Source organism: Elephas maximus, chromosome 21, assembly GCF_024166365.1.
Source record: "Elephas maximus indicus isolate mEleMax1 chromosome 21, mEleMax1 primary haplotype, whole genome shotgun sequence".
In the NCBI taxonomy this organism is placed as follows: Eukaryota; Metazoa; Chordata; class Mammalia; order Proboscidea; family Elephantidae; genus Elephas; species Elephas maximus.
Genome location: NC_064839.1, coordinates 40,953,862 through 40,979,628, shown reverse-complemented (window position 1 = coordinate 40,979,628; position 25,767 = coordinate 40,953,862). Strand labels below are relative to the sequence as shown.

The 25,767-nt window shown below is 55.5% G+C and overlaps 1 protein-coding gene across 2 annotated transcripts in view; it reads left to right on the top strand.

Moving 5' to 3' along the window:
* Positions 1 to 25,767, top strand: part of BCAR1 (BCAR1 scaffold protein, Cas family member) — a 41,671-nt gene that overhangs the window by 11,692 nt on the left and 4,212 nt on the right. The window contains exons 1-6 of one of the 2 annotated variants that reach the window (XM_049864943.1): positions 1,614 to 1,815; positions 13,956 to 14,573; positions 20,504 to 20,665; positions 20,824 to 20,940; positions 21,838 to 22,935; positions 23,598 to 23,687. In XM_049864943.1, the coding sequence (XP_049720900.1) occupies positions 1,804 to 1,815; positions 13,956 to 14,573; positions 20,504 to 20,665; positions 20,824 to 20,940; positions 21,838 to 22,935; positions 23,598 to 23,687 (2,097 nt within the window). In that variant the 5' untranslated portion in view covers positions 1,614 to 1,803. Of the gene's footprint in view, positions 1 to 1,613; positions 1,816 to 13,955; positions 14,574 to 20,503; positions 20,666 to 20,823; positions 20,941 to 21,837; positions 22,936 to 23,597; positions 23,688 to 25,767 lie in introns of those variants that run through there. The other variant, XM_049864944.1, reaches the window with a different exon arrangement.

The following is a 25,767-nucleotide window of genomic DNA, read 5'->3' as shown; positions in this document are numbered from 1 at the left end:
TTAAATTGTACTTTAGATGAAGGTTTACAGAACAAACAAGCTTCTCATTAAAAGCAGTACACATAATGTTTTATGACATTGGTTAACACCCCCACAACATGTCAACAGTCTCCCTTTTCAACCTTGGATTCCCTATTACCAGCTTTCCTGTCCCTTCCTGCCTTCTATTCCTTGCCCCTGGGCTGGTGTGCCCCTTTAGTCTCGTTTTGTTTTATGGACCTGCCTAATCTTTGGCTGAAGGGTGAACCTCGGCAATGACTTCATTACTGAGCTAAAAGGGTGTCCGGGGCCCATACTTTTGGGGTTTCTCCAGTCTCAGGCTAGTAAGTTTGGTCTTTATGAGTTAGAATTTTGTTCTACATTTTTCTCCAGCTCTGTTTGGGACCCTGTATTGTGATCCTTGTCAGAGCAGTCAATGGTGGTAGCCAGGCACCATCTAGTTGTACTGGACTCAGTCTGGTGGAGGCTGTGGTAGTTGTGGTTCATTAGTCCTTTGGTCTAATCTTTCCCTAGGAATCTCTTAGCAAGCTCTCCTGTGACCAGCCAGACTTGGGCTGCACCAGTCCAGCATCTTAAAGATTAGAAAGGAGCCCAGAGAGGGAGAGGGCCTACCTGAGGTTGCACACCTGGCCAAGGGCTGAGTCTGCTGAGCCCTAGGTGTCAGATGCATATCAGGTGGAGTGAGGGGAGCTGTGGGTCCAACGGGTCTCCTCACTGCTTCCCTGGCACCGGGAGCTGCCTGACAGTTCCACATCTCTGTGAGTGAGTGGCCCAGGATGTTGACCGTCCGAGGATTCAAGAGAAGGTACCCGGGAATAGAACTGTCCAGTTCTGGAGCAGTTTCCTTCTAGATCTCGCCGAAGATAACTTCAGGGAGACTGGATTCAATTCAAGAGGGTGGGAGGTGGGGAGACCCTTATTCCCTGGTGGGCTGGGGCCAGGGCACTGAGTCTTCACAGGCTGGCGCACTCCAACGGATGTGCCGTAGTATGTATGTAGAAAGCGGCAGGCCGAGCTGCCAGCCTCCCCGCCTTGAGTTATCGTTCCCGAGGGCCCTTTCAGGGTAGGCCTGACCGGAGTTGGTGCCGTGGTCATTACTATTTTTCCGCAGGCTTGGGCGCGCCCCTTCCCCATTCCCTCTAGATTCAGATCTAAGGCGGACCGCCATATGGATACGCAGAGTGTGAGAATGTCCCGAGATTGGTGGTCCAGCACCTCAGGGGCTGCGGCGTGTGGTGCGCTGGGGGAGGAGGGCAATTCAGATTCGATGGCAACGGGTTTGATCTCGCCCCCCACCCCTGCCCCACGAGGTGCGCGTTCTGGCCAGCGATGGAGGGGCGGGGACCGGCATTTGGGGAGGAAGGGATATCCCGCGCACCAGCGCTAGTCTGGCTCGGAGCTGGGGCCTAGCTCCTGGGGGGCGGGCTGCGGTCCCACTGGGCCAGCGCGCGCCTGCGCCCGCCTGTCCCGTTCCCCCCTCCCCCGCACAGTGGGCGGCTCATTTGCATGGGGAGCCGCAGCGGCCAATGGGCGCGCGCGGCCAGGCATGCCGGGAGCCGGGCTGGGCCAGCTGGGCCGCGGCGGCGTTGGCGGCAGCGGGCGGAGCGAGGTGGGACCGGCTCTGGGCGGTGGTGGCGGTGGCGGTCGCGGTGGCGGTGGCGGTGGCAGTGACTGGCCTGGTGGCGGAGGCAGCTGGCCTGAGACCCGGGAGATTGTGGCGCACTCGGAGCCCCTAGGGCGCGTGGCACGGGCAGCTGGGTGTGTGGTCCTGTGGGGAGCCGGGGACCCCAGCCGCCCGACACGATGAATTACCTGGTGAGTGCCGGCAGGCGTGGCACGGGGTCCACTAGGGATGGCGGGTGGGATCTGCGCCCCAGGAGCGACTGGCCCAGTCCGCTTTCGGCTTCGAGGCAACCGTATTGCCCGCACCCGGGCGGGAAGGAGTTAACTGAGTGGCATTTCCTGCTGGACCTGTGGGTCCTGGGAACCACAGGCTGCCTGAGGCTCTGCGGGAGTGGCCCGGGGTCCGAGGTCCTTGGACCCCTCCAGCTTCGGCTGGGGCGCCCGGAGGCCAGGACCCCGGAGGAACCCAGACCTGCGCGCCTCGGGGCTGGTTGAGAGGGCCGGGCGCAGGGGCCGCGGGCCGGCAGGAAAGTTCCTGGATCCGGGAAAGTTCCTGGCTGGAGGCCCGCTCTCCCCCTGCGGGCCGCCGCCTGCCGTGTGACCTTGGGCCTGCGCGCCCTGCCTCTGAGCCTCAGTTTCCTCAGCCACGACAGGGGGCGGCGGTCCTCGAGGTAGTGACCGTGAGCTTCCTAGACACGGAGTGGTGGTCTGACATCCATCAGTCTGTTTTGGGGTGGGGGCGAGGGGGAGAGTTGGGGGCCGGGAAAGCGAGTGCGTGGCGTCCTCAGAGACGTCGGCGCAGCCGGAGCGCCATCCCTAGCCGGTTAATGATTCACTCCAGCCCGCCGGCGCTGGATTCCGAGAGCGAGGGCGGGCGGGCGCTCCTCGGCCTTTACCTGCCCTAGTTGCAAAAGCGACGATAAGAACCGAATACTGATGGAAGGGGGCCAGGATCCAGCTTCTGCAGCTTAGACGTGGGGGCTTTGCAGTCCACTGTTGGAGGATCCCCTACCCTGACCGTCAGCTGAGCTGGGGAGTCTGTTTTGGCTTCCACAGCCACAGGTACTCAGCCTCTTCTTGCTGCTGCTTGAGGCCAGATGCCAGGGCCATGTGAGGGACTCTGGAAAACTGAGATTTGCTGAGGTCTGGGGGTGCGTGTGAACAGGGGCAGAGGGCCTTAGGTGGGGTTGGGGCCTCTATTTCCAGACTGGGGTCAGCGGCTCCCTTTCCTGACCAGGAGGCTGTAAGCACACGCTGCCAACATCCTAGAGATGCTCTGCTTGCCCTGCACCGGGAGACACGCCCATTTACTCTCTCCAGATGGCGAGCTGGTTGGTCAGGGGTCAGGCCGGTGAGTCCCCGCCCATGGGGAGGCCTGGCAGAGAGAGAAGGTTCCCCCCGGGGAACAGGGCCCAGGTACAGGTAGAGCCCACAGGGAAAGGAGCCTTAGGGATGAGGTGCTGGCATGCCCTCCTGGCACTGGCACTACCACCCTCTTCCCCTGGGCAAGGAAGGAGCCCAGTGGGAGCTAGATGGGGGCAAGGCAGGTCAGCCCCACATTCTTCCAGGAAAGTCACCTGCAGGGAGGAGGGGGGAGGAATGGAGTCTCTGATCACTGCTGTTTGTACTGAGCAGAGGTGTGAGTGCAGTAGGCTGGCACAGTCTCCTCAGGCCTGGGCCGGGCTTGAAGCAAGGGCAGTGCCACTAGGGCATCCTGTCCAAGCAGGAAAGATTCCTGAGGCACAGAGTGGGACAGGCACTGGTCCTCACAGAACTGGACCCAGAGCGCAGTCTTCTGGCATGGCCCTGCATTCTGCACATGTGCCCTTCCTGTTCTGCCTGGAGTCAGGTAACTCTGGTCCCTAGGGGGCTGCTATGTTCTCCTGGGTCTGGCAACTTTGCAGGCCCCCTCTGACTCCAAGGCTGTGCCTTAGCTCCTGGCCTCCTCCTGGCATCCACTGTCCTTTAAGAAAATCCTACCACCCTTCTTTCCTCTGCCTGGTGGACCCTCTGCAGACCCACCCTCCCTTTGCAGAAGTTCAGAGAGCTGGGGCAGCCAGGATCAAAGCCCAGGGCCAGTAGGGCAGCCAGGACCAAACAGCAAGAGAGGTGTGCTTCCAGGGAGGCCTCCTGGAGAAAGCAGTATGGGTCGGGGTTGATAGGAGTCCTCCAGTAAAAAGACTGGGCCAGACTCCTTTCCCCTGGGTCCTAGGGCCCCAAATAAGGGACCGCAGGGTGGTCTTGCTCCAAGAAGGTGGGGCTCTGCTCTTGGTTATCCCCTGTTCTGGCTCCCTGAGCTCTGGGAAGGGGCTCTGGCCCAACTTTGCTTTCCTGCCCTAACTCCCTCCCACCTGTAGGTGAGTGGGGTGAAGGGTTCTGGCCTGGGGTGGAAGGATTTTGGGGGGCAGGACCTCATCTCAGGCCCCTATCTCTACTGCCCTTCCCAGAAATCAGGGGTTTGGTACTTTTTTTGAGCTGGAGAACCCCATTTTTTGTGGCATTGTGCCCCCACCCCATTTCTGCTCAGGCAGATGGTGCTGCTTCAAGAGCAGCTTGAAGTTGTCATTTAAAACTGGAGGGTAGTAGAGCTGTAAGGGGCTTAGGTGTTGGTGGGAAACCAAGCCCTGTATAGAGGAATTCCTTGCTGTCCCTCCTGGACTGACACTCTGTCCTCTGGCCCAAATGATGGCAAAGCTGGGGTGGAGCAGGGGAGGTTACCCCTATTCTGGGCTTGGTGCTTTTTCTGAAGTAATAGTAATAGCCTCATGCCGAGCTTCCTGCTGAGAGGCCAGATGACAAGAGTGATCTTGAGCCGGTCTGATCCAAAGAATACCGAGATGCTCCCAGGCAAGCCTGGGTCCATTCCTGGCCTGGGTGGCAGCAGTGAGGGTTCTAAGGGGGTTGGAAGGGGCTGGAGGGCAGGGGCTCTGCCCTCATGACACCCACATGGGCTCCTTGGTGCTCTGGCCTCAGTCCCACCTGTTCCCACTGTCCACGGTGTGCCAGGGGCTGCAGATGCCATGTGCTGCAGAGGAGAGCCCTCGTGCCTGCTCCACCTCTCTGCTCCCCAGGCTGCCTCTCCTCTGCCCAGCCTTCCAGGGACAGTGCCTGAGATGCTTGCAGGGTGGGGGTGGAGGGGTGGGGAAATACTTCCGGTCCCAGAGTTGGCCCTGGACACAAAGGCATCTGCTATTGCCACTGCAGCCAAGGCCAGGACATGCCTGTGCTTGGTTGGAGGGGCCTCGGCAGCAACCACCCACAGGTGGCTTTTGACTGCCCATTTAACAGACTTTTCCTCTGGCTGCTGGGTTTTGGGCATGGGGCTGAGGCCCCACATAACACTCCTCTCTTGTCTGACCCCATTGGTACTCCTGAGGCAGGTGGGGGAGGAGGAACCTGGGGCAGCTCAGGGCTGTGTGGTTCACCCATGTTCCTGCTCCCTGCCAGCCCAGCACCAAGGACTTGAGCCTGCATCTGGATATCTCAGGTTTTGTGGGAAGGGAGAGTACTAGGGAGATTGTTAGGGACCTGTGACTGGCTGGTTCTAGAGTTCAGCCCACCGTGGGCATGTGGTGGGTGTCTGAGCAAGGAAGAGACGTTGTGCCCTAGAACCCCACCTGGAACTGGGAGGCAGGGAGATAGAATGGGCAGGACCCTGACCCACTGTGGCCAGGTGGCTGCTTGCTCTCCAGCAGGGTTCCCAGGGGGCCATGAGCAAGAAGGGATTGTGGATGCTGTAAAAATGGCATGGTGGGGGCATCTGACCTCCTCTAACTTCACAAAGGGGAAAGAGAATCACCATCAGCATCAGCCCACATGAGGTGGAGGTCAGACATACCTCCTCTCTCTAACCTTTTTACCAATTCTAACAACAGCCATCCCTCCCATGGCACTTTCTACTTCTCTGCTGGGTTTTGTAATTGCTTTTAATAGCCATGCAGAACTTAAAGACAGTAGTCCCGATTATGGGGTTTATTCAGGAAGTAACAGTTACAATTCAGGATCAGGAACAACTCAGGAAACTGTTTCAGTCAGGACAGCTACTCAGTGGTGCCCACAAGCAGGCCTCTTCTGGCCCTTGACCTCTTGGCCCTCGGCCCCTCAGGCTTCTTGGGCCAGCCTGGCCTCTGCCCTGCATAGGCAAGTGTTACACAGCTCTTTAGCTCTTCCAGTAAGTGGCCAGAGATATCTCGCTCTGCCCAGTGAGTGCCTGGAGGCACCCCACTCTGCCAGCATTCTGCCCGAAAATGCTCAACATTCTTACTGCAAGAGCTGGGAAGCCTACCATGCTGTCTCCTGCCGGCCAGTTCTCTTACGCACTTGCTACCTCTTCTCAACCTCTTACACTATCTCTGGTGTCACAGCTCTCTGGCTCCTAAGCATAGGAGATTCTCAGTACAGGGACCCTGGGCCCAAAGAACATGTGCTGCTCCTGGTTCTTCTTGGTAGTAGTGAGGTCCTCCCTTTCTGCTACTGGGATGGCTCATTTTAAGCTTAGCAGGATGCCAAAACTAATCAATCCTCTTGTTAGGGTTCATACATCTTATTTACATGGTCCCGCCCCCACAAGTGTGCCTTGCACCTTATTTGCTTTATTAGCAAGCTGTCCAATCCCCTTGGTGGGCCATAAGCACCTTATTTGCATAGTCCCACCCAATCATTTGGTGGGAGTTACAAGACCATGGTGAGAAGGGCCATGTAAAAGCAGCGCATCGTACTGCAGGCACAGACTGCAAGGTGGGCATGCTCATTGAACCTGTATCCATTGGCCACTGTGGGCTCTTTGGGATAAGCAAACAGAATACCCCAGAAATAAATCTGGCCCACGTTCGAGATGGTTCTGAGTATGAAGGGAGCCAGTGTTTCCTGAATGGCTGGTGTGTGAGGTTCTGTGCTTGGGCTGGGGTATGTGGGTGGGTGGTGGTGAGGACAGGGAGGGACGGAAAAGCCCTGTGAAATTTCCACTGCTGGCTTTCGTGAACCTGCGCATTGGCCCAGGCGCCCCTCAGTTCCACTCTGTCATACAGCACTAGCTCACCCTCTGCTGTTGCTGGCTGTGTGACCCTGGTCAAGTCAGGTAACAGCACTGAGCCTCAGTTTCTCTATGGGAAAGGTAGAGGTAATCATAGTATCTCGTAGGGTTGTTTCAAGTGTTAAATGAGATTTTGTATGCAAAAAAAAACAACACACACACACTGCTCCTGGCACAGAGTCAGTGCTGTAAAGGTGTTGGGCACTGTTGTTATTATTATCAGTCTAACGCTCATGTCACCGTTGCCCATTTCCCTGTCTGCCCCCCTAGGGACTTGGGTAGGGACCATTTAGTCCCCAGCTTCCTCCTTGAGCCAGCTTGTGGGTGTTGAGAACATGTTTGCAGGGTGAATGAATGCAGGCCAGGTGAGGAGCCCAGCCTGGCAGAGGGATCTTTGGTCAAATGTGGTACCTTTGGTGCCCTCTGAGGTTGGCCCAGGCTGGCCCTGCTTGTAAAGGATTGCTGGGGAGCTTTTCTTTAGGAGGTCGAAGGTGTTTAGGGGCTTGGGAGAGGGGGTGCAGACAGAGTGGGGGCCCTTGCCACCAGGGCATCCAGGAAGCCTCCTTGGAGAGGAGGCTTTGTTACTATGTCCCTCTTCTCTCCACTTCTAGCCAGCAGGTAGCACCCACCTCTGGAATTGGAGTTTGGGAATACCAGAGCTTCAGAGTGTGTTCAGGGCTCCACGATACAGCTGGCAGAGTCAAGGCAGAAACCTGAATACCCAGCAACTGGCTTTGGCTTCCCCAGGCACGTGCCAACCCATGTCCAAGGCCCCAGCTGCCCCATCTGAGGGCCTGCTGGACTGGGTGGGTCTGGCGCCTAGATGGGCCCTAGGGACACAATAAGGGCCATTCTCAGAGCCAGCCAGGGCCTGTGGGGCAGCCCTGTCAGCTCCAGCATACAACAACCAGGATGTTGTTCCGAACAGGCTGCCTAGCGGGGCCGCCAACTGGAGTGTGTTGGCATCAGGGTGGGGGCTCTCCTCTGGCCCTACTGGGATGAGTGAGCATTAGACAGCCTTCCTGGGTTCCTTTGAATGAGCTGGGAAGTGCTGGCATTGGTGGGGGAGAGAGCACGGTGGGCTCCCAGGGAGGGACACCTCCCTCTCCATTTAGGGCTCTGCCTTAGCCCCACTCTGCACCCTCCGCAATTAACCCACTTAGCAAATATTTGCTAACTGTATATTCTGTGACAGGCCTGGGGCCATACTGAAGGAGACAGACGTTCCTCCTCCTATCCTGGGTACCTGGGGTGGGGGGCAAGAACTGAGCAGTTAACATGATATTTGGTCAGAATAGAGAGTTGGGAGTAAGGGAGGAGAGGGGGCACTGAGGAGGAGGAGGAGTCACCGATAGAGCCTTTGTGGTGCCATGAACACAGGTGGCTGACAATGTCTGTCCTGAACTCGCTGCTTCGAGAGTCACAGCTGCACCACTCATGAGCCTGGGGCAGAAGCACCCGATTGGCCCAGCCTGGGGCTTGTATCAGTGCCCAGCAGCCAGGGAGGCTGGGAAGCTAGACTCTGGAGAGGCTGGCCCATCCTTCAAGTTGGTCCCTATGATCTTCCACACATGGGGTCCTGGGGAGGTGATGGGGGGCATGGGTGCATGCCCCAAGCAGGAATGCTTGGAGTGGGTAGGCTTTCCCCGCCCAGGCGTATCTGCCATGGAAAGCCACTGTTTGGGTGGCGATTAGTGAGCTCTCCATGCATCACGGTGGAACTCTACCTGCTTGGTCGCCAGGGTCGCCACTCCAAGGTCACCGTCCCCCACCACCCCTCCTGCAGCCCTTGCCAGCTCATTTCATGGTTGCCTGGTTTTCATTCTTCAGGAGTCACCTCAGATGTCACCTCCTGGGGAGGCCATCTCTGACCCCCTATCTACAGTGGTCCTGTCTCACTTAGTTTTTGTCACACATCCCACTTTTCCCCTCCGTCACGGAAAATTATTGTTTGGTGTCTGTCCCACTGGAGGACTGGGTTTGTCGAGCCAGGTCTGCACTGTCTGTGAGTGGGAGCCAGGTGAATCTTTAGTTAAACAAAAGACCAGTCCTGTAAGGTCAGGATTGTTAGTGCTCCCATCTCACCTGAAAGGATCTGGGTACTCAGAGAGGGTAAGGGACTTGGCCAAGGTCCCAAAGCAGTGGGAGGGAGAGCTGGACCAGGTCTGGGTCTTGCTGCTGCTTAGTGACTTGGAGAGAGCGGGGAGGAGTAACGTGTCCTTGGGGAGCAGCCTGAGAGGCAGAGGCCCAAAGGGATGGTGCGTGGCCAGCTGGAGCACTCGGGGGTCCCAGTGGTGCCCAGCACTCAGAGCAGGCCAGGGAGAGGCCGCCTGTGGGGGCAAGCCAGCTGACGCAGGCTGGGGAACTCCCGGTGCCAGGCCCTGGTGCCACGTGCCCAACCAGCGAGATGCTGCCCAGCCTGGCTTCAGCTGCCCCAGACTATACAGTTGCAGCCTCGTTGGCTGCCAGCTCAGTGAGCTCATGCTGCCGAGGCACAGTGGGGACTGACCACCCTGGGAGGCCTAAGGCCCCAGTTGCTCACCTAGGCCTGGGGTGGAGTCCCCTCCCCACCAGACCTCACCCTCGGCAGAGCCCGTCCAGCCTCCCTGTCTTTGCCCCTTGGTGCCCACCCTACCTTGGGGACTTGGTGCACAGCCCCACCAGCCTTCCCTGAGCTGCCTCCTCAGAGGTACGGGGCTTGTACAGGGCGATCCCCTCTGACTCGCCTGCAGGGGAATTTTCCTCTGATTCACTTTGCTGGCACTTCCTGTGGTCACCAGAGCAGGGGCTGGGGGACCCAGTGGGGCGGCTCTGTGCTCTGGGGTCACTGGGGGAGGGTGGGTCGGTGTCCCGCCCCCTGACAGGATGTGATTCCCAGAGGCAGGCTGCAGACCATATTTGGGAAGTTGGCTTTTTTTGTTAGCAGCCCAGGCTTGGGGGCTGTGAGCCTGGTGGACTGGAACAGCCCCTGCCTTGCCTGGGCTCTGGCCTCAGAACTGTCACAGCCTCCTCTGCCCATCCTGGCTCGGATCCCAGGAGTTCATGTTTTCTTCTTCAGGATATGCATGTTTTCAACCCTGTAGCAAGAAATGCTCATTAAATACAAATTTAAAAATTCTAAATAATGGGCAGGGAGAGCAGCCCTATTGTCTCAAACATAAACACCATTTCTGTTACCCTCTCTGCTCCTTTCTGCTCATTCTGACGTTTTATTGCAGCATCGTTCACACCTCTGCTGTTCTAACTCTGTTGTTATCGAGGTGTTAAGGACAGTACAGCAGTAACTAGCAATTCTGAGGGCACTGCCCTTGGTGCTGAGGTGAGCCCCCCAACTCTGACCCCGAGCCCCTGCCTGGGTGGGTACAGTGTGATTGGGCTGGCTCCTCCCTTGCACTTGGCCCTCCTGGGGTTTGAGGCTCTGAGCTGCTCTGGAGAAATGGTGCCCAGCTGATGGCTTCCTGGGAAAATGAGGGCCTGGGTCTTCGCACCCTGTCCTGGACCCCAGAGCACCTGCTGTCTGCCCCACCCCTCCCATTGTGCCACCCTTCCTCCTGGTGCTGCTCCATCCTCTTCATTATCCTTGGTAGCGGGGGAGAGAGTTTGGCTCTGGATGCTGGTTGTAGGGAGGAAGTGGGCCTTCCTGGACTTGGATGAGGCCCTGTTCCCACTCTTCTCAGCCCTAACCACTTCCTACTTCCTGTCTCTGATAGAGGGGGCCTGTTTGACTCTTTGGAGATGGGGTCCAGAGGACTAGGCCCAAGTGGGGAAGGCCACACAGCTAGTGGGTGGCAGACCCCAGGTCCCATTTCTGAGCCAGAGATCTAGACCAGGCTGTGCTCTTAGACCCTGGGAGCCTTCAGACTTCAAAAGGCAGACCTGAGTAGGGGCCTGGCTGATGGGTCCAGAGCCCAGAGGGAGTCACCAGCCTGCTGGCCTGGCACTGCTCTCTAGGACCTGCCCTGCCGCCCTGGGAGCCCTAGCCTTCTCTCCCGTACCCCATGCCTACCTCACTTCTGCCCCCTGCTGGGGGCTGCTCACTGTATTCATCCTGCTGGGGCTTCTCTGACCTTTTCGGCCTGACACCTAGAACAAGGGGAACAGGGAGCAGGGGATGAGGACTTAGGTGGAGGGAGACTGAAGACTGTCTGGCCAAGAGGGAAGTGCCTCTGCTCTGTGCCTGCCCTTGCCAGCGCCTACCTGTAATCACTCAGCCGGCCTGTCCACACTGCACAGGCTGCTTGCCTCCAGGACCTTGGGGCTGCACAGAGCATTTCTGGATGGGAACAGAGGTCCATCGCAGCACCAAGGTGGTTGTAAAAATGATAGAGAGTGGGAGTGTAAAAAGCCTGTGCTGTGGTCTATTGGTGAGCACCCCGGGGCACTTCTGCCGCTCAAGGGCTGACCTCAGTCTGGGTGGTACGTCTTTCCTGATTTGTGTTATTTTCCTGTTTATTCCTAGTGCCATTTCACCTCTCCCCCACAGAAGCACCCACACCAACGTCATCTGTATGGGATTCTGTCCTTGGATAAATATCTTTGGCAAATATACATTTGTAACATTCACATAAAGGGTCTGAGCCGGAGATCTCTGTCATACTTTAGCTCAGGCGCCTGTGGCTGAGACCCAACCCCCATGGTTGACTAGACTACCTTCAACTTCAGCTGCTCCAGGCCTTGTCGGGGACCCAGGCAGCCTGAGGCAGGAAGGGGCAAGCATGCTGTGCGAGGTGTGTGTGACCCTGGGCTCCTTGGAGTCACTGAGGTTGGACCTGTGAATGCCCTGCCAGCACCCACGGGTGCCACTGCCCTGACACAGTGGCCTCTGAGGGGTGCACAGTAGGTCCCAGGTGCCGCGGTGTCACTGCAGCTTGCTAGAACTCTGAGTCCTTCCTGCAGGCTCTTTGGGAGCTCACTCTTCCGTTTGTCGGGTTTTCTATTGGTGTTCTTGTTTTCTCCTTCCTAGCTTGTAGACGCTCCCCTGAATTCTAGATTAATCACTCTCTTGCCCTTCATGACCTGCCACCCTTCTGTCAGTTTTCTCTCTCATCCAACAGAAATCTTTTACTAGAATGGAGTCAAATCCATCATTTTTGTTGTTGTTGCTTTATGATTTGTGCTTTTGGGACCTTTTGCTTTTGGGGTTTTGTTTTATAATATTCCCATGCCTGAAGTTACAAAAATATTTTCCGTACAACTTTTTTTTTTTTTTAAATATTGTGTTTTAGGTGAAAGTTTACAGAGCTGATTAGTTTCCCATTCAACAAATTGTACACAAAGGGTTCCATGACATTGTTTGCAATCCCCACATGTGTCAGCACTCTCCCCATTTCTGCTCTGGGTTCCCCGTCTCCTTTCTCTTGGTTTTTCTACACCTTTCTACTTTCTCTTCTTTACTTTTAGGCATATGTTGCCCTTTTGGTCTCGTATAGTTTTTCTGTAGGGCACATTCTTTTTGGGTGTTATTGTTTATTTTATGGCTACAGTTCCGTCAGAGGGGTGTCTTAGGACCATAGTCTTGAGGGTTCCTCCAGTCTCTATCAGGCCAGTAAGTCTGGTCTTTTTTTTTTTTTATGAATTTGAGTTTTGTTCTACATTTTTCTGTCTAGAACCCTCTATTTTGATCTTAGTCAGAGCAGTTGGTAGTGTAGCCGGGCACCAGCTAGTTCTTCTGACCTCGAGTTCGTATAGGCTGTGGTGCATGTGGTCTGTTAATCCTTTGGACTAATTGCTCCCTTGGGTCTTCGGTTTTCTTCACTCTCCTTTACTCCAGACTGGAAGAGACCACTAGTTGCTTAGATGGTTGCTTACAAGCTTTTAAGACCCCAGATGCTGCTCACCAAAATAGGATGTAGAATGTTGTTTTTATGCACTATGTCATGCCAGTTCACGTGGATGTCCCCCAAGTCTATGGTCCTGAGCCTTTAAGCCTAGTATCTTTGTCCCGGGATGTGTTTGGTTGTGCTCCCTACAGCTTTTTCTTTCATTACTTCTAGAGTTTTGCCTTTCACGTTTAAGTCTTCAGTTGCCCTTTGTATGTAATGGGAGGTGTTGAAAGTGACGTGTCCTCCTACAGTGAGCTTTCCCAGTGTCGTCTGTGCAGCACTGCATCCTTGCCCTGTTGCTTTATCATCCAAGTTCCCATAAAGAGTGACTCCGTTTGTGAGCTGTCCATTAGTCCCTGTACCTGTTCCTGTGCCAGCAGCCACCCCACCCCCATTTTATTACTGAACGTTGTGCTTTGTCCTCACAGCTGCGAAGGTGAATACCCCCTTTTGTATTTCCAGGTTTGACCTGCTTATTCATGGACCTCTATCCCTCCATTTCATTCTAGAAGAGCTTTTGTTAAATTCCTCAAATCCTGCTGGCATTTTTATTGTAATCGAGATGAGTTTATTAAGTAAGCTTGGGTGAATTGACTTTTTACAGAGTTAAGCCATCCCTCCACGAACATGGTACATTTTTCCACTTATCAAGTTTTCCCTTGAATCCTTTGAGAGATTTGAAATGGTTTCTCCTCCAAGGTCTCATTCAGTCTTTGTTTAATACCTTGATGCCTTATAGCTCTTGTTGTTATGTGTGATGTCTTTTTATGGCATTTCTCATCAGTTAATCATTCTTGTTTGTTGGATTTTCTGTGTAGATGATCATCTGGGCTGCAAATGATGTCAGTTTTGTCCCCGTCTTTCTCTCTCTCTCTCTGTCTCCCTCTCATTTTGTTCCTCTTGGCTAGTTGTACTGGTCAGGACAGCAGGACTACGTGAGCTGGAGCAGAGAGAGTATGTGCCCTGTTTTCTTCTTGGCCTCAAAGGGAAGGTGTTTGAAGTTTCTGTATGAGCGATTGATTTTTTGGTGGATGGGCTTTATGAAATTAAGGAAGTTCCTTTTCATTTTTCTTTTTTCAGCATTTTTATCCTAAGAAGCTATTGACTTTGACCAACTGCTTTTCTTGCATCTCTTGAGATAATCATTTGTGTTTTCTCTTTCAACATGGTGACTGTGATTCTCATTACTGCTGTTCTGCTGGTGCCGTCCCAGGCTGCGTGTGACTTGGGGAGTGGTTTTTAAGATCATCTTGAGTGTCCTCCCTGCGGTGCTGGTGCTGAGTGCACTTGGGAGGATCAGTTGAGAAAAACCCCAGGATCAGCTGGGCCCTTCCAGTGGGGCGCGGTGGGGGAAAAGTTGCTGTGACCATGCCAAAGCCAGACACCTCCCTCTCCAGGCAGAGTGGGAGTGGGCAGTGCCACTGAGCCCACTGCACATGTCCTTTGCCCTCACACCCACCTGTATCCTCTCTCCCCAGAATGTGCTGGCCAAAGCCCTCTATGACAACGTGGCCGAGTCCCCAGACGAGCTCTCCTTCCGCAAGGGCGACATCATGACGGTGCTAGAGCGGGACACACAGGGCCTGGATGGCTGGTGGCTCTGCTCACTGCATGGACGCCAAGGCATCGTGCCCGGGAACCGCCTCAAGATCCTGGTGGGGATGTATGACAAGAAGCCATCCGGGCCTGGCTCTGGTCTGCCCACCACCCCAGCCCAGCCCATCCTCCATGCCGCTGTGATGCCCCCGGCCTCCCAGTATACACCCATGCTCCCTGCCACATACCAGTCCCCGCCAGACAATGTCTACCTGGTGCCCACCCCAGGCAAGGCTCAGCACGGCCTCTACCAAGCCCCTGGGCCCAGCCCGCAGTTCCAGTCACCCCCGGCCAAGCAGACGTCCACGTTCTCAAAGCAAACACCCCATCACCCGTTTCCCGGCCCGGCCCCAGACCTCTACCAGGTGCCCCCAGGGCCTGGCAGCCCTGCCCAGGACATTTACCAGGTGCCGCCTTCAGCTGGAATGGGGCATGACATCTACCAGGTCCCCCCATCCATGGACATGCGCAGCTGGGAGGGGACAAAGCCACCAGCAAAGGTAAGGTCACCTGGCATGGGCATGGAGAAATGTGGTGCCTTCTTGGTGGGCAGGTGGGGCTGGCAGCTGAGACCAGAGCTGGGGGCAGATCCCCAAGGTGCCTGGGGGCCTACCAAAAAAGAGATCTGTCCTGAGGGTGGAGTGATCTGCCCAAATCCACATCTTAGTAAAATCATCCTGACCACAGGGTGGAGGATGCAGTGCGGCATAGAGGAGCCAAGACTGGGGCAGGAAGCCCAGAAAAGGGAGGGCTCAATATGAGGGGAGGATTGGAGGTGCACTTGAAGGAGAGAAATGAAGTGTGGAAGGTGGTGTATCAGTTAAGCCAGAAAACAAAGTTTGGAAGAGGTAAGCAGTCTAGAATTGACATGGTGCCTGCCATTCTCATGGTCCAGGATGGCTGCCTTCTGGCCTGCAGGAAAAGGAGGAAGGGACAATAGAGGATGTACCTTCTCTTTGAGGATGCTTCCAGGAAGTTACATATGATGCCTCTTAACATCCCAAAGGCTAGAACTTAAGTCCATGCATGGCCCATTTAGCTGCAAAGAAATCTGAGAAATGGAGTCCGTATTTCCAGTAGCCTTACTAATAGGGATTCCATCATAAGGAAGAAGGGCAAAGGCTCTTAGGGGACCCTCAACAGCTGTTAGTCCTGGTACTTATGCAGGCTGAGGGGCCTGTGAGGGAGGGTCAGCCCTATGAGCTTGGGGCTAGCAGTCCTCTGAGTTTATGTGTCAGCCTCCTTGGATGGGGGTCGAGCATATCTTTTGGCTACCCAGCCCTTCTCCACTTCGGGGACATGTAGGAGGGCCAGTGGGTGCCTGTGGAGTGGCCTATCATGTTTCCCAGACAGTGGAGAGGATGCTGTCTGTGCAATTGCCAGAGTAAGGTCGCCCTGACAGAGACTGGTTCCAGCCTCTCATGGGCTGTTACTAACCAGATGCCGGGCCTGAGCCCAGCACCCTCAGTTCCACATGGGCCTGCACCTCCCCACCAAGTCCATCTTCCTATGGCAAGGAGGCAGGACTAAAGAGGGAGGCACAGTGTCTGCCCTCCGAGCTGCCCTGGGCTGAGTCAGGAGCAATCTTTTCTCACCTTTGGCTTGTGTCTTCCCTGGCCCAGGCCCCTTTGAGGGAGGGGAGTGGAGTTTCCTGAGGCCCAGAGTAGAGGTGTCCCATAGACTTTGAGGATAAAGTTGCTGCACCCATCTCTCCCTGTTGCCTCCAAACCTGATCTCCCATTGCAGCTGCACCCAGGAGGCCCCAAGACCCAACCGCACACCACCAATAGGGGCTCTGACAGCCAAGCCATCCCAGCTTCTGGGCACATCACTCCTCAGAGGGGCCAGGGGGCCGTGGTGGGAGAGGCCAGGTGGTGAGCACTGCAGTCAGCCCATAGGAGAAGCAGCCCAGGCTTGGTTGGGATCCATTTTCAGGGCCCCAGGCCTGAGCTTCATGTTTTCCCCATGTCCAGTCAAGAGCTGCCTTTGTTTGGGAACACAGTGGCTGAGTGGACAGTGGACACTCTTTCCACAGTACTGAGCCTCTGTCCTCTTGGAGCCAACCAAGGGCTGAGGCAGGAGCCCAACTGGTGCCAGCAGGGCAGTGGGCAGTGTCACTCTGCCTTTGCCCACAGGGAGGAGCTTGGCACCCTGGAGACCTAGCTGGTGGTCCTTGTAGGCTGAGAGTGGGGTTGCGTGGACTCTAGCCCCCAAGCCTGGCTGCCAGGGGACCCTGGGTCACTGGCTCCTACTTCCTGCGCCACGTGCCACTTCAGTCACTTGGCCAGACAGAGGTGGGTAGATCTGGGGCAGCCCATCATGGGGCTGCTCCCCCACCAGCTTTGGGGGAGGAGAGGCCCTGCGAGGGGAAGCAGCTGTCCTGTGAGAAGGCGGCCAGGAACAGTGCTTGGCCAGGGAGCCTCAGGACAGGCCATAGTCCATCCCCCTCCTCACACACAAACCCACACGGCCCATGCTCTGCATACACCACAGGGAGGCACATCTTTTTCCTTGCAACAAAGTTTGTCCCCGTGCAAGTGTGAGGTTGCCCCTGTGGGCTTCAGCCTAGAAGGCAGTGAGAGCAGTGATCCAGGGCAGGAAGCAGCAGTGAGACCCTCAGGCCATGTCTCTGGGGCCTTGAGCTTGTGTTTTGGCAGCTGGTTCTGTTGCTCTCTGGTGGGAGGGGGCTGCTCTCATACAACGTCAGGGGCACACTTGGCTGCAGTGGACCCCTTGGGGGAGCTGCCCAGAGCCTGTGTCCCCAGAGCCCCAGCCTGGCTGGGAAGCTGGCCCACCCTCCACAGGCCTTGGAGACCCCTGGGAAGCCAGCCCAGGAAGGACAGACAGCCCTGTGTCCTAGGGCCCGGTTGCCCTCCCCTAAAAAACCTCATTGCCCCTGCCCAGGGCAGCCTGGGTCACATCCACTTTTATTTAATGATCACAAAAATACTTGTTTGTCATAGAAAAAGCGTACTGTATGAAAAACCCCGAGGTGAAACTCTCTAATTGAGAGGTAATCGTGGGGAAGTTCTGGCGTTCTTTTGTCTTGTCCTGCATATTCTCTATTCTGGTCTGTCCCACACACGTTTGCATTTTGGTGTTGTAAATTCTTCATCAGACTTAAGAAGCATTTTCCTGGGTTATTAAAACTTCTCCTTAAGCCTGACTGTGATGCGCCCGCCCCATTTTGCTGTGTGGCCCTCTCCCCTGCCGGTGGCAGTGGGTGTCTGGTTGCTTGTGTCTTTATTACAAGCAGCGTGGCAATAAAGATCTTGGTGTCTACCTCTGCCCACCTTTCAAGGTTGTGCCTTCAGACACACCCTCCCCCTTAGATGCTTTGGAAACTGAGGCTCCTGGCTCCAGGACTGTGCGTGGTAGAAGGGACCCAGGACCCAGGAAGCTGAGAGAGCAAGTGACTAGGCCAGGTGGCCAGGAGGGGTCAGATTCCAGAAGCCCAGAGTGGGAGCTGAGTGGCCTGTGAGGCTGGAGAGAGAGGGCTCAGGGCCACACCAGGGATGCCAAGACTCTTGGGCTGGGGCAGAGGCCCTTCATGTGCAGTAGGACCCCCAGAGGGGGAGGTGTTTGTATGAGGTCACTCTTGGGGGTATTTCTGCATCAGGGGTCGTAGTCAGGGGTCGTAGCTGTGCCAGGGAGCAGGGGAGACCACACAGCGTGTTCTAGGCTCCACCCCTCCTTAGTTTCACCCTGTTCACCCTGGAAAGCTTCTCATCTCCCCAGCCTCCTCTGTGTCAGGCTCTGTCCTTGGCCAGAAGTCACCCAGAGAGCTTGGGAAGGTGGGGATGTGCACCAGTTATGGGAGGGCACAGAGCCCATCCCAGACTCCCCGTGCTCGTGTTCACAGAACACTGGCCATGACCTGGGTGAGGTGTGACATTAGATGGCCACAGCAGACTCCCACAGCACTCCTGTGTATCCGGAGCTGCTAATGCATTTTCCTGAGGCATCCAGGTGGTGGGCTGTGGAGTGCCCTAGTGGGGTCCCACCCTGAGGGTCCAGCTTCAGAGCTGGGCCAGGCCATGTGGATGATGTCAATTTTGCAGAAGGAAGGAACCAGCAGCGGGGTGACCTAGATGTAGGTCGGTCCCCAAGACAAAATGCAGCTGCGGGCTGGCGGGTCCAAGAAGCCCACTCTGTCTGTTGCCCCCAACCCCTTCCCTCGCTGGGCCACGCCCTGGCCTAGTGGAGTCTTGGGAATCTTTAGGTTCACTTCTGACTCCCTTGAGGCTGCAGTGTTTTTCCTGCAGACCTGATTGGGGAAGGCAGAAGGAGAAAGCAGGCCCTGGCCCTGGTGGGGCCCTGTCTGCCTGAGGTCTGTGTGTTTGTCTGTGGTCTTCGCATGTGCATGATGGTGTGCCCCATGCCTAATAGTGTGTGTGTTGCCTATGCCTCAGTGTGTCTTTTTTGTGTGAGGGGGTAGGGTCTTGTGTCAGGGTCTGTCTCTCTGTCCAGTTTCTACAACCACCACTCTGGCCTTCAGGTTCTGCTAATGGGACCACAGGTGCAGAACAGGGTGGCCACAGATTAGGGGGTTTAGCAGCTCTCCGGAGAGTCGTTTTCCTGCCGAGCTTCTCCCTGTCGGTGGCTGGCTTACTTTTTTTTTTTTTAACAGAAAGACATTTGCTGGCAAACATGGCTGCTTGCTGTCACCTGTCTCAGTCAGCCTGGGGCCTAGCTGCCTGCCCTCTCCTGGCCCCATCTGGCCACTCAGACATGGTTGGGAGGGCAAGCATCCCCTTCCCAGGACTGGGTTCTAGCTGACCTGCCTCTGATATCAGTGTACCCTGCCTGACCTTTGGGGCTTGGTCCCCCACTTGCCTTAAGGGAGGCTGGCTGGGTCTGGAGATGAAGCCTCAGGCCTTGCCTCAAGGCCCCGCCAACCTGCCACGTCCCGCCAACCCCCACCCGCTCCGCTGCCGCCTGCTGTTGGCAGGTTCTAGCATCTAAAAATAGCTCTGGAGGAGACTCAAGTCTGGGGCGCTAGGAGGGAGATGAGTCTGGAGAGGCAGCGGCAGGCTTGCCTCACAGATGCTGGGGGTGGGGTGCAGTGGGCAGGAAGACCTGGCTGGACGCTGCTCCCCAAGCTGCTGAGGTCCCATAACAAAGCCGCTGCCTGGCTTCCCTGCCAGAGGCCACAGGGCCCAGTGTCACCCTGGCCCTGTGCTGCTGGAGGGGTAGGGCATGTGTCAGCAGGAGACTCTGCCAAGCCTCAGGAAAGGGCTGGCCCCCGTGCCTCGGGGGAGGGAGGGCAACTCTGCTGTTGCTCCTGGGGTGCCCTGCGCGGGCGCAGGCAGCCTGCACCCTCACTGCGTGCGGAGCTGGCTACGGTCAATGCCCTGCGGGATGTGTGTGGGGAGGGCCCAAGTCAGCCCTGCCCCAGATGTCCTGTCCCCTTTGATTAGGGAACAAAAGGCCTTTCTCTCAGAGGAGAGCTGAGCAGGGAACCGCGTGGGGGAGGCATGCCCTGAGCTGCTTAGAAAGTGCTCTGGCCTCCCTCTCCTCACTGGGCAGGGATGCCCGCAGGGAAGAGGGCTGCCCGCAGGGATGGCCACAGGGAAGGGGGCCGCCAAGCATGCCCGCATGGCTTCCAGTTTGGGTGCCACTGTGAGGGGCAGCATCGTCCAGGGTGGGGCTCTATCAACCTCAGTGGGGCTGTGAGTACCCCAGAGCGGGCACCACCAACCACATTTACACCTGCTGCGCAGCTCCGGGGCTTCACCACTGAAGCCCTTGGCCCGGGACCTCAGGCCAGGGTAAGAACACCCAGGGAGGGGAGGGGGACAGGAGGGGAGGGAGGTGGCCTTACCTTATCTTTCTGGGTGATCCATGGTTGGCCTGCCACAATATGGCTTTGTAGGTGCAGGGATGGGGAGCAGGGATCTTATAGTTGCAATACCCCACACCCGTCCCCCATCTGTCCAGTGACTGGCCCAAAGGTGTGGGGGTCCTTGGGATGCATCCTGTCCTGTTCAGCAACCCCTGTATGGGTATGGGGGTGAGATACTTGCTGCTCAGCCAGCCACCACCCTGACTGTTGAGATCTCCTTCAGCTACCTCCAGGAACAGGGCATGCTCCTCAGGATCCAGTGTGGCACCTGAACCTCTGTCTGTCCCCAGAGTGCAGAGGTGGCTGCTGGGTCCTGTGGTCAGGTTGTGCCTTGTCGGCAGGACTTCCTAAGAGGGAGCTGCTGGAGCCAAGGCCTCAACCTTGCGCCCTGCCAGTCCTCCCTTCTGTCAGCTGACATTCCACCTTCCTCTGTCGACCCGTCCTCACTACCCAGCTTAGAGAACCCCTCCCTGCCACCTTTGTGTGCCTCTCCCATCTCAGAGGGGGTCGGGGTCTCCCTGAGGCTCCACATGTGGTCCTGGGGGCCATTCAAGGGCAGGCAGTGATGGCTGTCTGCTCCCCCAGGTGGTGGTACCCACCCGCGTGGGGCAGGGCTATGTGTACGAGGCCTCCCAGCCAGAGCAGGATGAGTATGACATACCGCGCCACTTGCTGGCCCCAGGGCCCCAGGACATCTATGACGTGCCACCTGTGCGAGGACTGCTTCCCAGCCAGTATAGCCAGGAGGTAGGTATTCGGGATGAGGAGGTACACAACAGCCGGCCAGAGCTGGTGAACCAGCTTCCACAGCCCAGGGTCTTGGGGTGGGTACTGTGGGGTTTCACTCTCCTCATCCCACCCTCACAGCCCTGGCACCTGTATCACTGCACCTTTTCTGTCTCCAGGTGTATGACACACCCCCGATGGCTGTCAAGGGCCCCAATGGCCGGGACCCATCGCTGGATGTGTATGACGTGCCCCCCAGCGTGGAGAAGGGCCTGCTACCGCCCAGCCACCACATGGTGAGCAGTTGGCCGCCGGGCACCCCTCCTCCTCCAGGCTCTGAGCCCCGGGGGATGTGTGCATGTTTCCAGGTGTGACTGGGGCACAGGACTGGGGACTGATGTCTGTGCAGGGCTGGGCCATAAAGAAACCTGACTCCAGACCCTGCCTCTGCTTTTACTTGCTCTGCCCTCACTTCTGAGCCTCAGTTTTTTCATCTTTAAAATGGGCCATTATAGGACCTTCTTCAGCAGGTTCTTGAGAAGGTTCAGGAAGGTGACCGCAGTATTTATAATACAAATGAGGATGATATGGAGTGGAAGGGGCATGACTAATAATTATGTGGGGGCAACTGACACAAACCAGGACTGTCCTGGGCAAAGTGGGGCAAGGTCACCCGGGATGTAATGTAACACACAGAAATAGCTCAGTTAAGTACCTGCCAAAGTTGAAGTTCCAACAGTGACGATGGTGGTGATGATCAAAACAGTCATGGTGGTAGTGGCGATGATAGTGATGGTGGTGGTGAAGATGGTGATGGTGATGATGATGGTGGTGGTAATGGTGATGGTTGTGGTGCTGAAGATACAGCTAAACTCTCACTGAGTGCTTACAGTTGCCCAGTTACGTGAGTTAGTTTATTTAATCCTGGCAACACATTTGTGAGGGAGTTAGTCATTATTTTATAAAAGAGCAAATAGGCACAGAGAGGTCAAGTCACTTGCCTTAGATTACACAGCTCATAACAGTGGAGTCAGAATCTTGACCCCAGGTCATCTGGCCCTTATCTGTTGTGGATAGGAACCATGATGAGTTTGTGCACTGGGCTGTGCCTATGTCTGTGTGGCTGGGTCCTTCCCCCAGGCTCCGGGGTGGGCAGATGGGCATGGAGCCGTGACCACTGCTTGGTCCCCTAGGTGTATGATGTTCCTCCATCGGTGAGCAAGGACATGCCTGACGGTGCACTGCTGCGTGAGGAAACGTATGACGTGCCCCCCGCCTTCGCCAAGGCCAAACCCTTTGACCCAGCCCGCCACCCACTGGTTCTTGCTGCACCCCCTCCTGACCCGCCGCCGGCCGAGGATGTGTACGACGTGCCCCCGCCTGCTCCTGACCTCTACGATGTGCCTCCTGGCCTGCGGCGGCCTGGCCCTGGCACCCTCTACGACGTGCCCCGTGAGCGGGTACTTCCGCCTGAGGTGGCCGACAGCAGTACGGCCGACGATGGTGTGTACGCAGTACCCCCCTCAACTGAGCGCGAGGCCCCAGCTGACGCCAAGCGCCTATCAGCCTCAAGCACGGGCAGCACGCGAAGCAGCCAGTCCGTGTCCTCCCTGGAGACAGCGGTGCCAGGCCGTGAGCCACTGGAGCTGGAGGTTGCCGTGGAGGCTCTGGCTCGACTGCAACAGGGTGTGAGTGCCACTGTGGCCCACCTCCTGGACCTGGTGGGCAGCACAGGTGGGGGTGGGGGCTGGCGCAGCACCTCCGAGCCTCAGGAGCCCCCCATGCAAGACCTGCGAGCTGCTGTGGCCGCTGTCCAAGGGGCTGTACATGAGCTGCTTGAGTTCGCCCGCAGCGCCATCGGCAATGCTGCCCATACTTCCGACCGTACCCTGCACGCCAAGCTCAGTCGGCAGCTGCAGAAGATGGAGGATGTGCACCAGACACTGGTGGCACATGGCCAGGCCCTCGACAGTGGCCGGGGAGGCTCGGGGGCCACTTCTGAGGACCTAGACCGCTTGGTGGCCTGCTCACGGGCTGTACCTGAGGACGCCAAGCAGCTAGCCTCCTTCTTGCATGGCAATGCCTCACTGCTCTTCAGAAGGACCAAGGCCCCTGCTCCGGGGCCTGAGGGGGGCGGCCCCCTGCATCCCAACCCTGCCGACAAGGCCTGCAGCATCCAGTCACGGCCTCTGCCCTCACCCCCCAAGTTTACCTCCCAGGACTCGCCAGATGGGCAGTATGAGAACAGCGAGGGGGGCTGGATGGAGGATTATGACTACGTCCACCTACAGGTGGGTGCCCACCTGGTCCCTTGGGAAGCTGCTCCCTGCCCCTCTCTGGGCTCTGGCTTTGCCATCTCTATCTTGAGGACCCTGGTGTTCTCCTCTTGCACACACAGTAGACTCAGGCACTGGTTGGGACTGGCGAGTTCAGCACCCTCCTCTCACTGTGACCTGCCAGGCCAGAAGGGATGCAGGAAGGCCAGTCCCTCCACTCCCCTCATCTTGGTCCTGCAGTGCCTGCTGGGACCATCTTCTGAGCATCTTCTGAGGCTGGAGTGCTCTGGTGACCAGGCATAGTGGTCCCATTTCATTTGGGGGAAGAGTCATTTCTGGCATGGGTGATGGGAAGGTGGGTTGGGCTCAGAGACGGCACCAGCCATGTGAATGAAAGTCCTGGTGAAGAGCCCAGGCTGAGACCAGGCAGGCCCAGACAGCCAGGCCTCGTGGCCCGAGGGCAGGGGGGTTGGATATGACTCTGGGTGTGTAGGACTGGCCAAGGCCATGTGGAGTGTGCATCCTCTGCTTGGATGCCCTGCTTTAACCCGGGCCTGGTGGCTGGCATGTGCATGTAGCGCTACCTGGTGGCCACTTGGTCTCACTGCTCCCACCTGGCCTGGTTTCTGGTTCTGAAGGGGAGGATCTGCCTCAGCCAGTGCTTGTCTCTCCCCCAGGGGAAGGAAGAGTTTGAGAAGACACAGAAGGAGCTGCTGGAGAAGGACAGCATCATGCGGCAGGGGAAAGGCCAGCTGGAACTGCAGCAGGTGAGGCACTGGCCCAGCCAGGGAAACCCTCAGGCCCACCAGTTCTCCCAGCCATTCTCCTCACCAGTCAGTGGGAACACAGTTGCCCGCAGACTCTACCTCTACAGCCGAGCCTGGCCATCAGGGCCCCACACCCTCAGCTAGCTATGCCTCACCTCATGGGCCTTCTCTGTCTTTTTGTTTGGTTTATTTTCAGTTATTATCAAGAATCATTATAGACCTTTTAGAGTATATAGAAAAGTGTACAAAAGGGTGAGTTCCGCCCCTGGTCCTTCTGTGTGGGCATCTCTCCAAGAGTTTGAGTTGCTACTTTGTGAACAGGTACACTCTGCTGTTATCTCAAGTAGCTTTCCATGGCATTAAACATGCTTCATAAATTGTTTTTAAAGGCCATCTAACATCCACTGGGAAACAAACCCTGGTGGCATAGTGCTACCGCTGCTAACTAAAAAGGTCAGCAGGTCAGCAGTTCAAATCCACCAAGCACTCCTTGGAAACTCAGTGGGGCAGTTCTACTCTGTCCTGTACGGTTGCCATGAGTCAGAATCGACTCAATGGCAATGAGTTTGGTTTTCAACATCCATTGTGGTGTGTTTACATTGTACTCATTTTTCCTTATTATCAAGGATAATCCTGCGTTGATCTGCTTATGTAGAATTTTCTCCAAATACCAACGGAGTTTTATTCTGATTATGGAGATAATAAAACTGGAATGTAGAATAGCACGAAGTAAATGCAGAAGCCACCCATATAGTTTCCCTTACCCACCTTCCCCCTGGCATGTAGAAGGACATCAGAAGAGGCGGGAGCCCCTGCCCGCCCTGAGCCTAGGAGAAGAAGCATGCTCCAAGCTGTTATCTTCCCAGCTGTGAAGCAGGCAGTGTGGTTGACCATCTCATAGGGTTGATGAATAAATGAAGAGTGTAAAATGCTTAGAAAGTGCCTGGCACATACAAAACCCTCAGTAAAGAAATATATGTTAGTAATTTAAAAATATATACTATGTACTAAAAATCTTAATTGTTTGAGAAACGGACTTAAATCAGTGAAAATCTGAAAGCACCTCTTAAATGTTTGATTATATTGTTTGAGTAAATTTACAAACATTTGTACAGTAGAATATTGTGTAGCTATTAAGAATATCAAAGAAAAAAGACCCACCAGAGTTGGGTTTTTTTTTTTTCTTTGAGTGTATTCTGTTAACTGGACAAGAGAATGGAGCAGTGGTTGTCCAAGTGGAAAAGTCAAGAGGTTTTAAGTGTTAGTTGGGGACCACAGGGACCATGGTTTGGCTAAATAAGGGCTGAAAACTTGCACCTTTGGTAAACCTGAATGAGTCCTTCCCTACCTAGGTCTAGGCATGGCTGGTCACTGTCACTCACGCGCCTGGTTCGAACCAGCTCTGTTGAGAGTACAGCATTCCCTTAGGTTCTCCTAGGCTGCTGTTTGTGGAAATTTTTCCTTTTACCAAATGCTTTTATAGATACTCACTGACATGAAAAAAATTAATGATACGTTGTTAGGTAATAAAAGTAGGCTACAAAATACACATATACCCTCTCCTCACTTATCAACAGTTAGGTTCCAAAGACCAGGTTGTTACGTGAAATCAATATTATGTGAAAATGGAAGATAACTGCATCATTAACATAACTGCCAATCCTCTGAGAATCATGACTCAAGCAAGTTGATACATAACCTTAACCATCACACGAGTGTTACTCTTGTTTTGCACCTCGGCATTCATTACTGCCAAGACGTGTCATTAACGTGCAAAACAGTTGGATAGTAGATTTTTTTACTATTGTCATAATGCAAAATGTTGAATAAAGATATAGCTGATAAGTGAGGAAAAGGTATAGTGTGTTTTCATTTTTCTAAGTAAAAAAGAAATGGGAGTGCTCATACTCAAAGAAAATGTCTTGAAGAATGTTCATCAAATTTTTTTGTGTCTGAGTTTTCATTTTCTGAATATTTATGAACACTGCATGCCTTATTTTTCCCTTTGTTTGAAACTTTGATTATGGAAATTTTCATACATTTATAAAATAGGAGTAAGTAGTGAAATAACCCCCCAGTT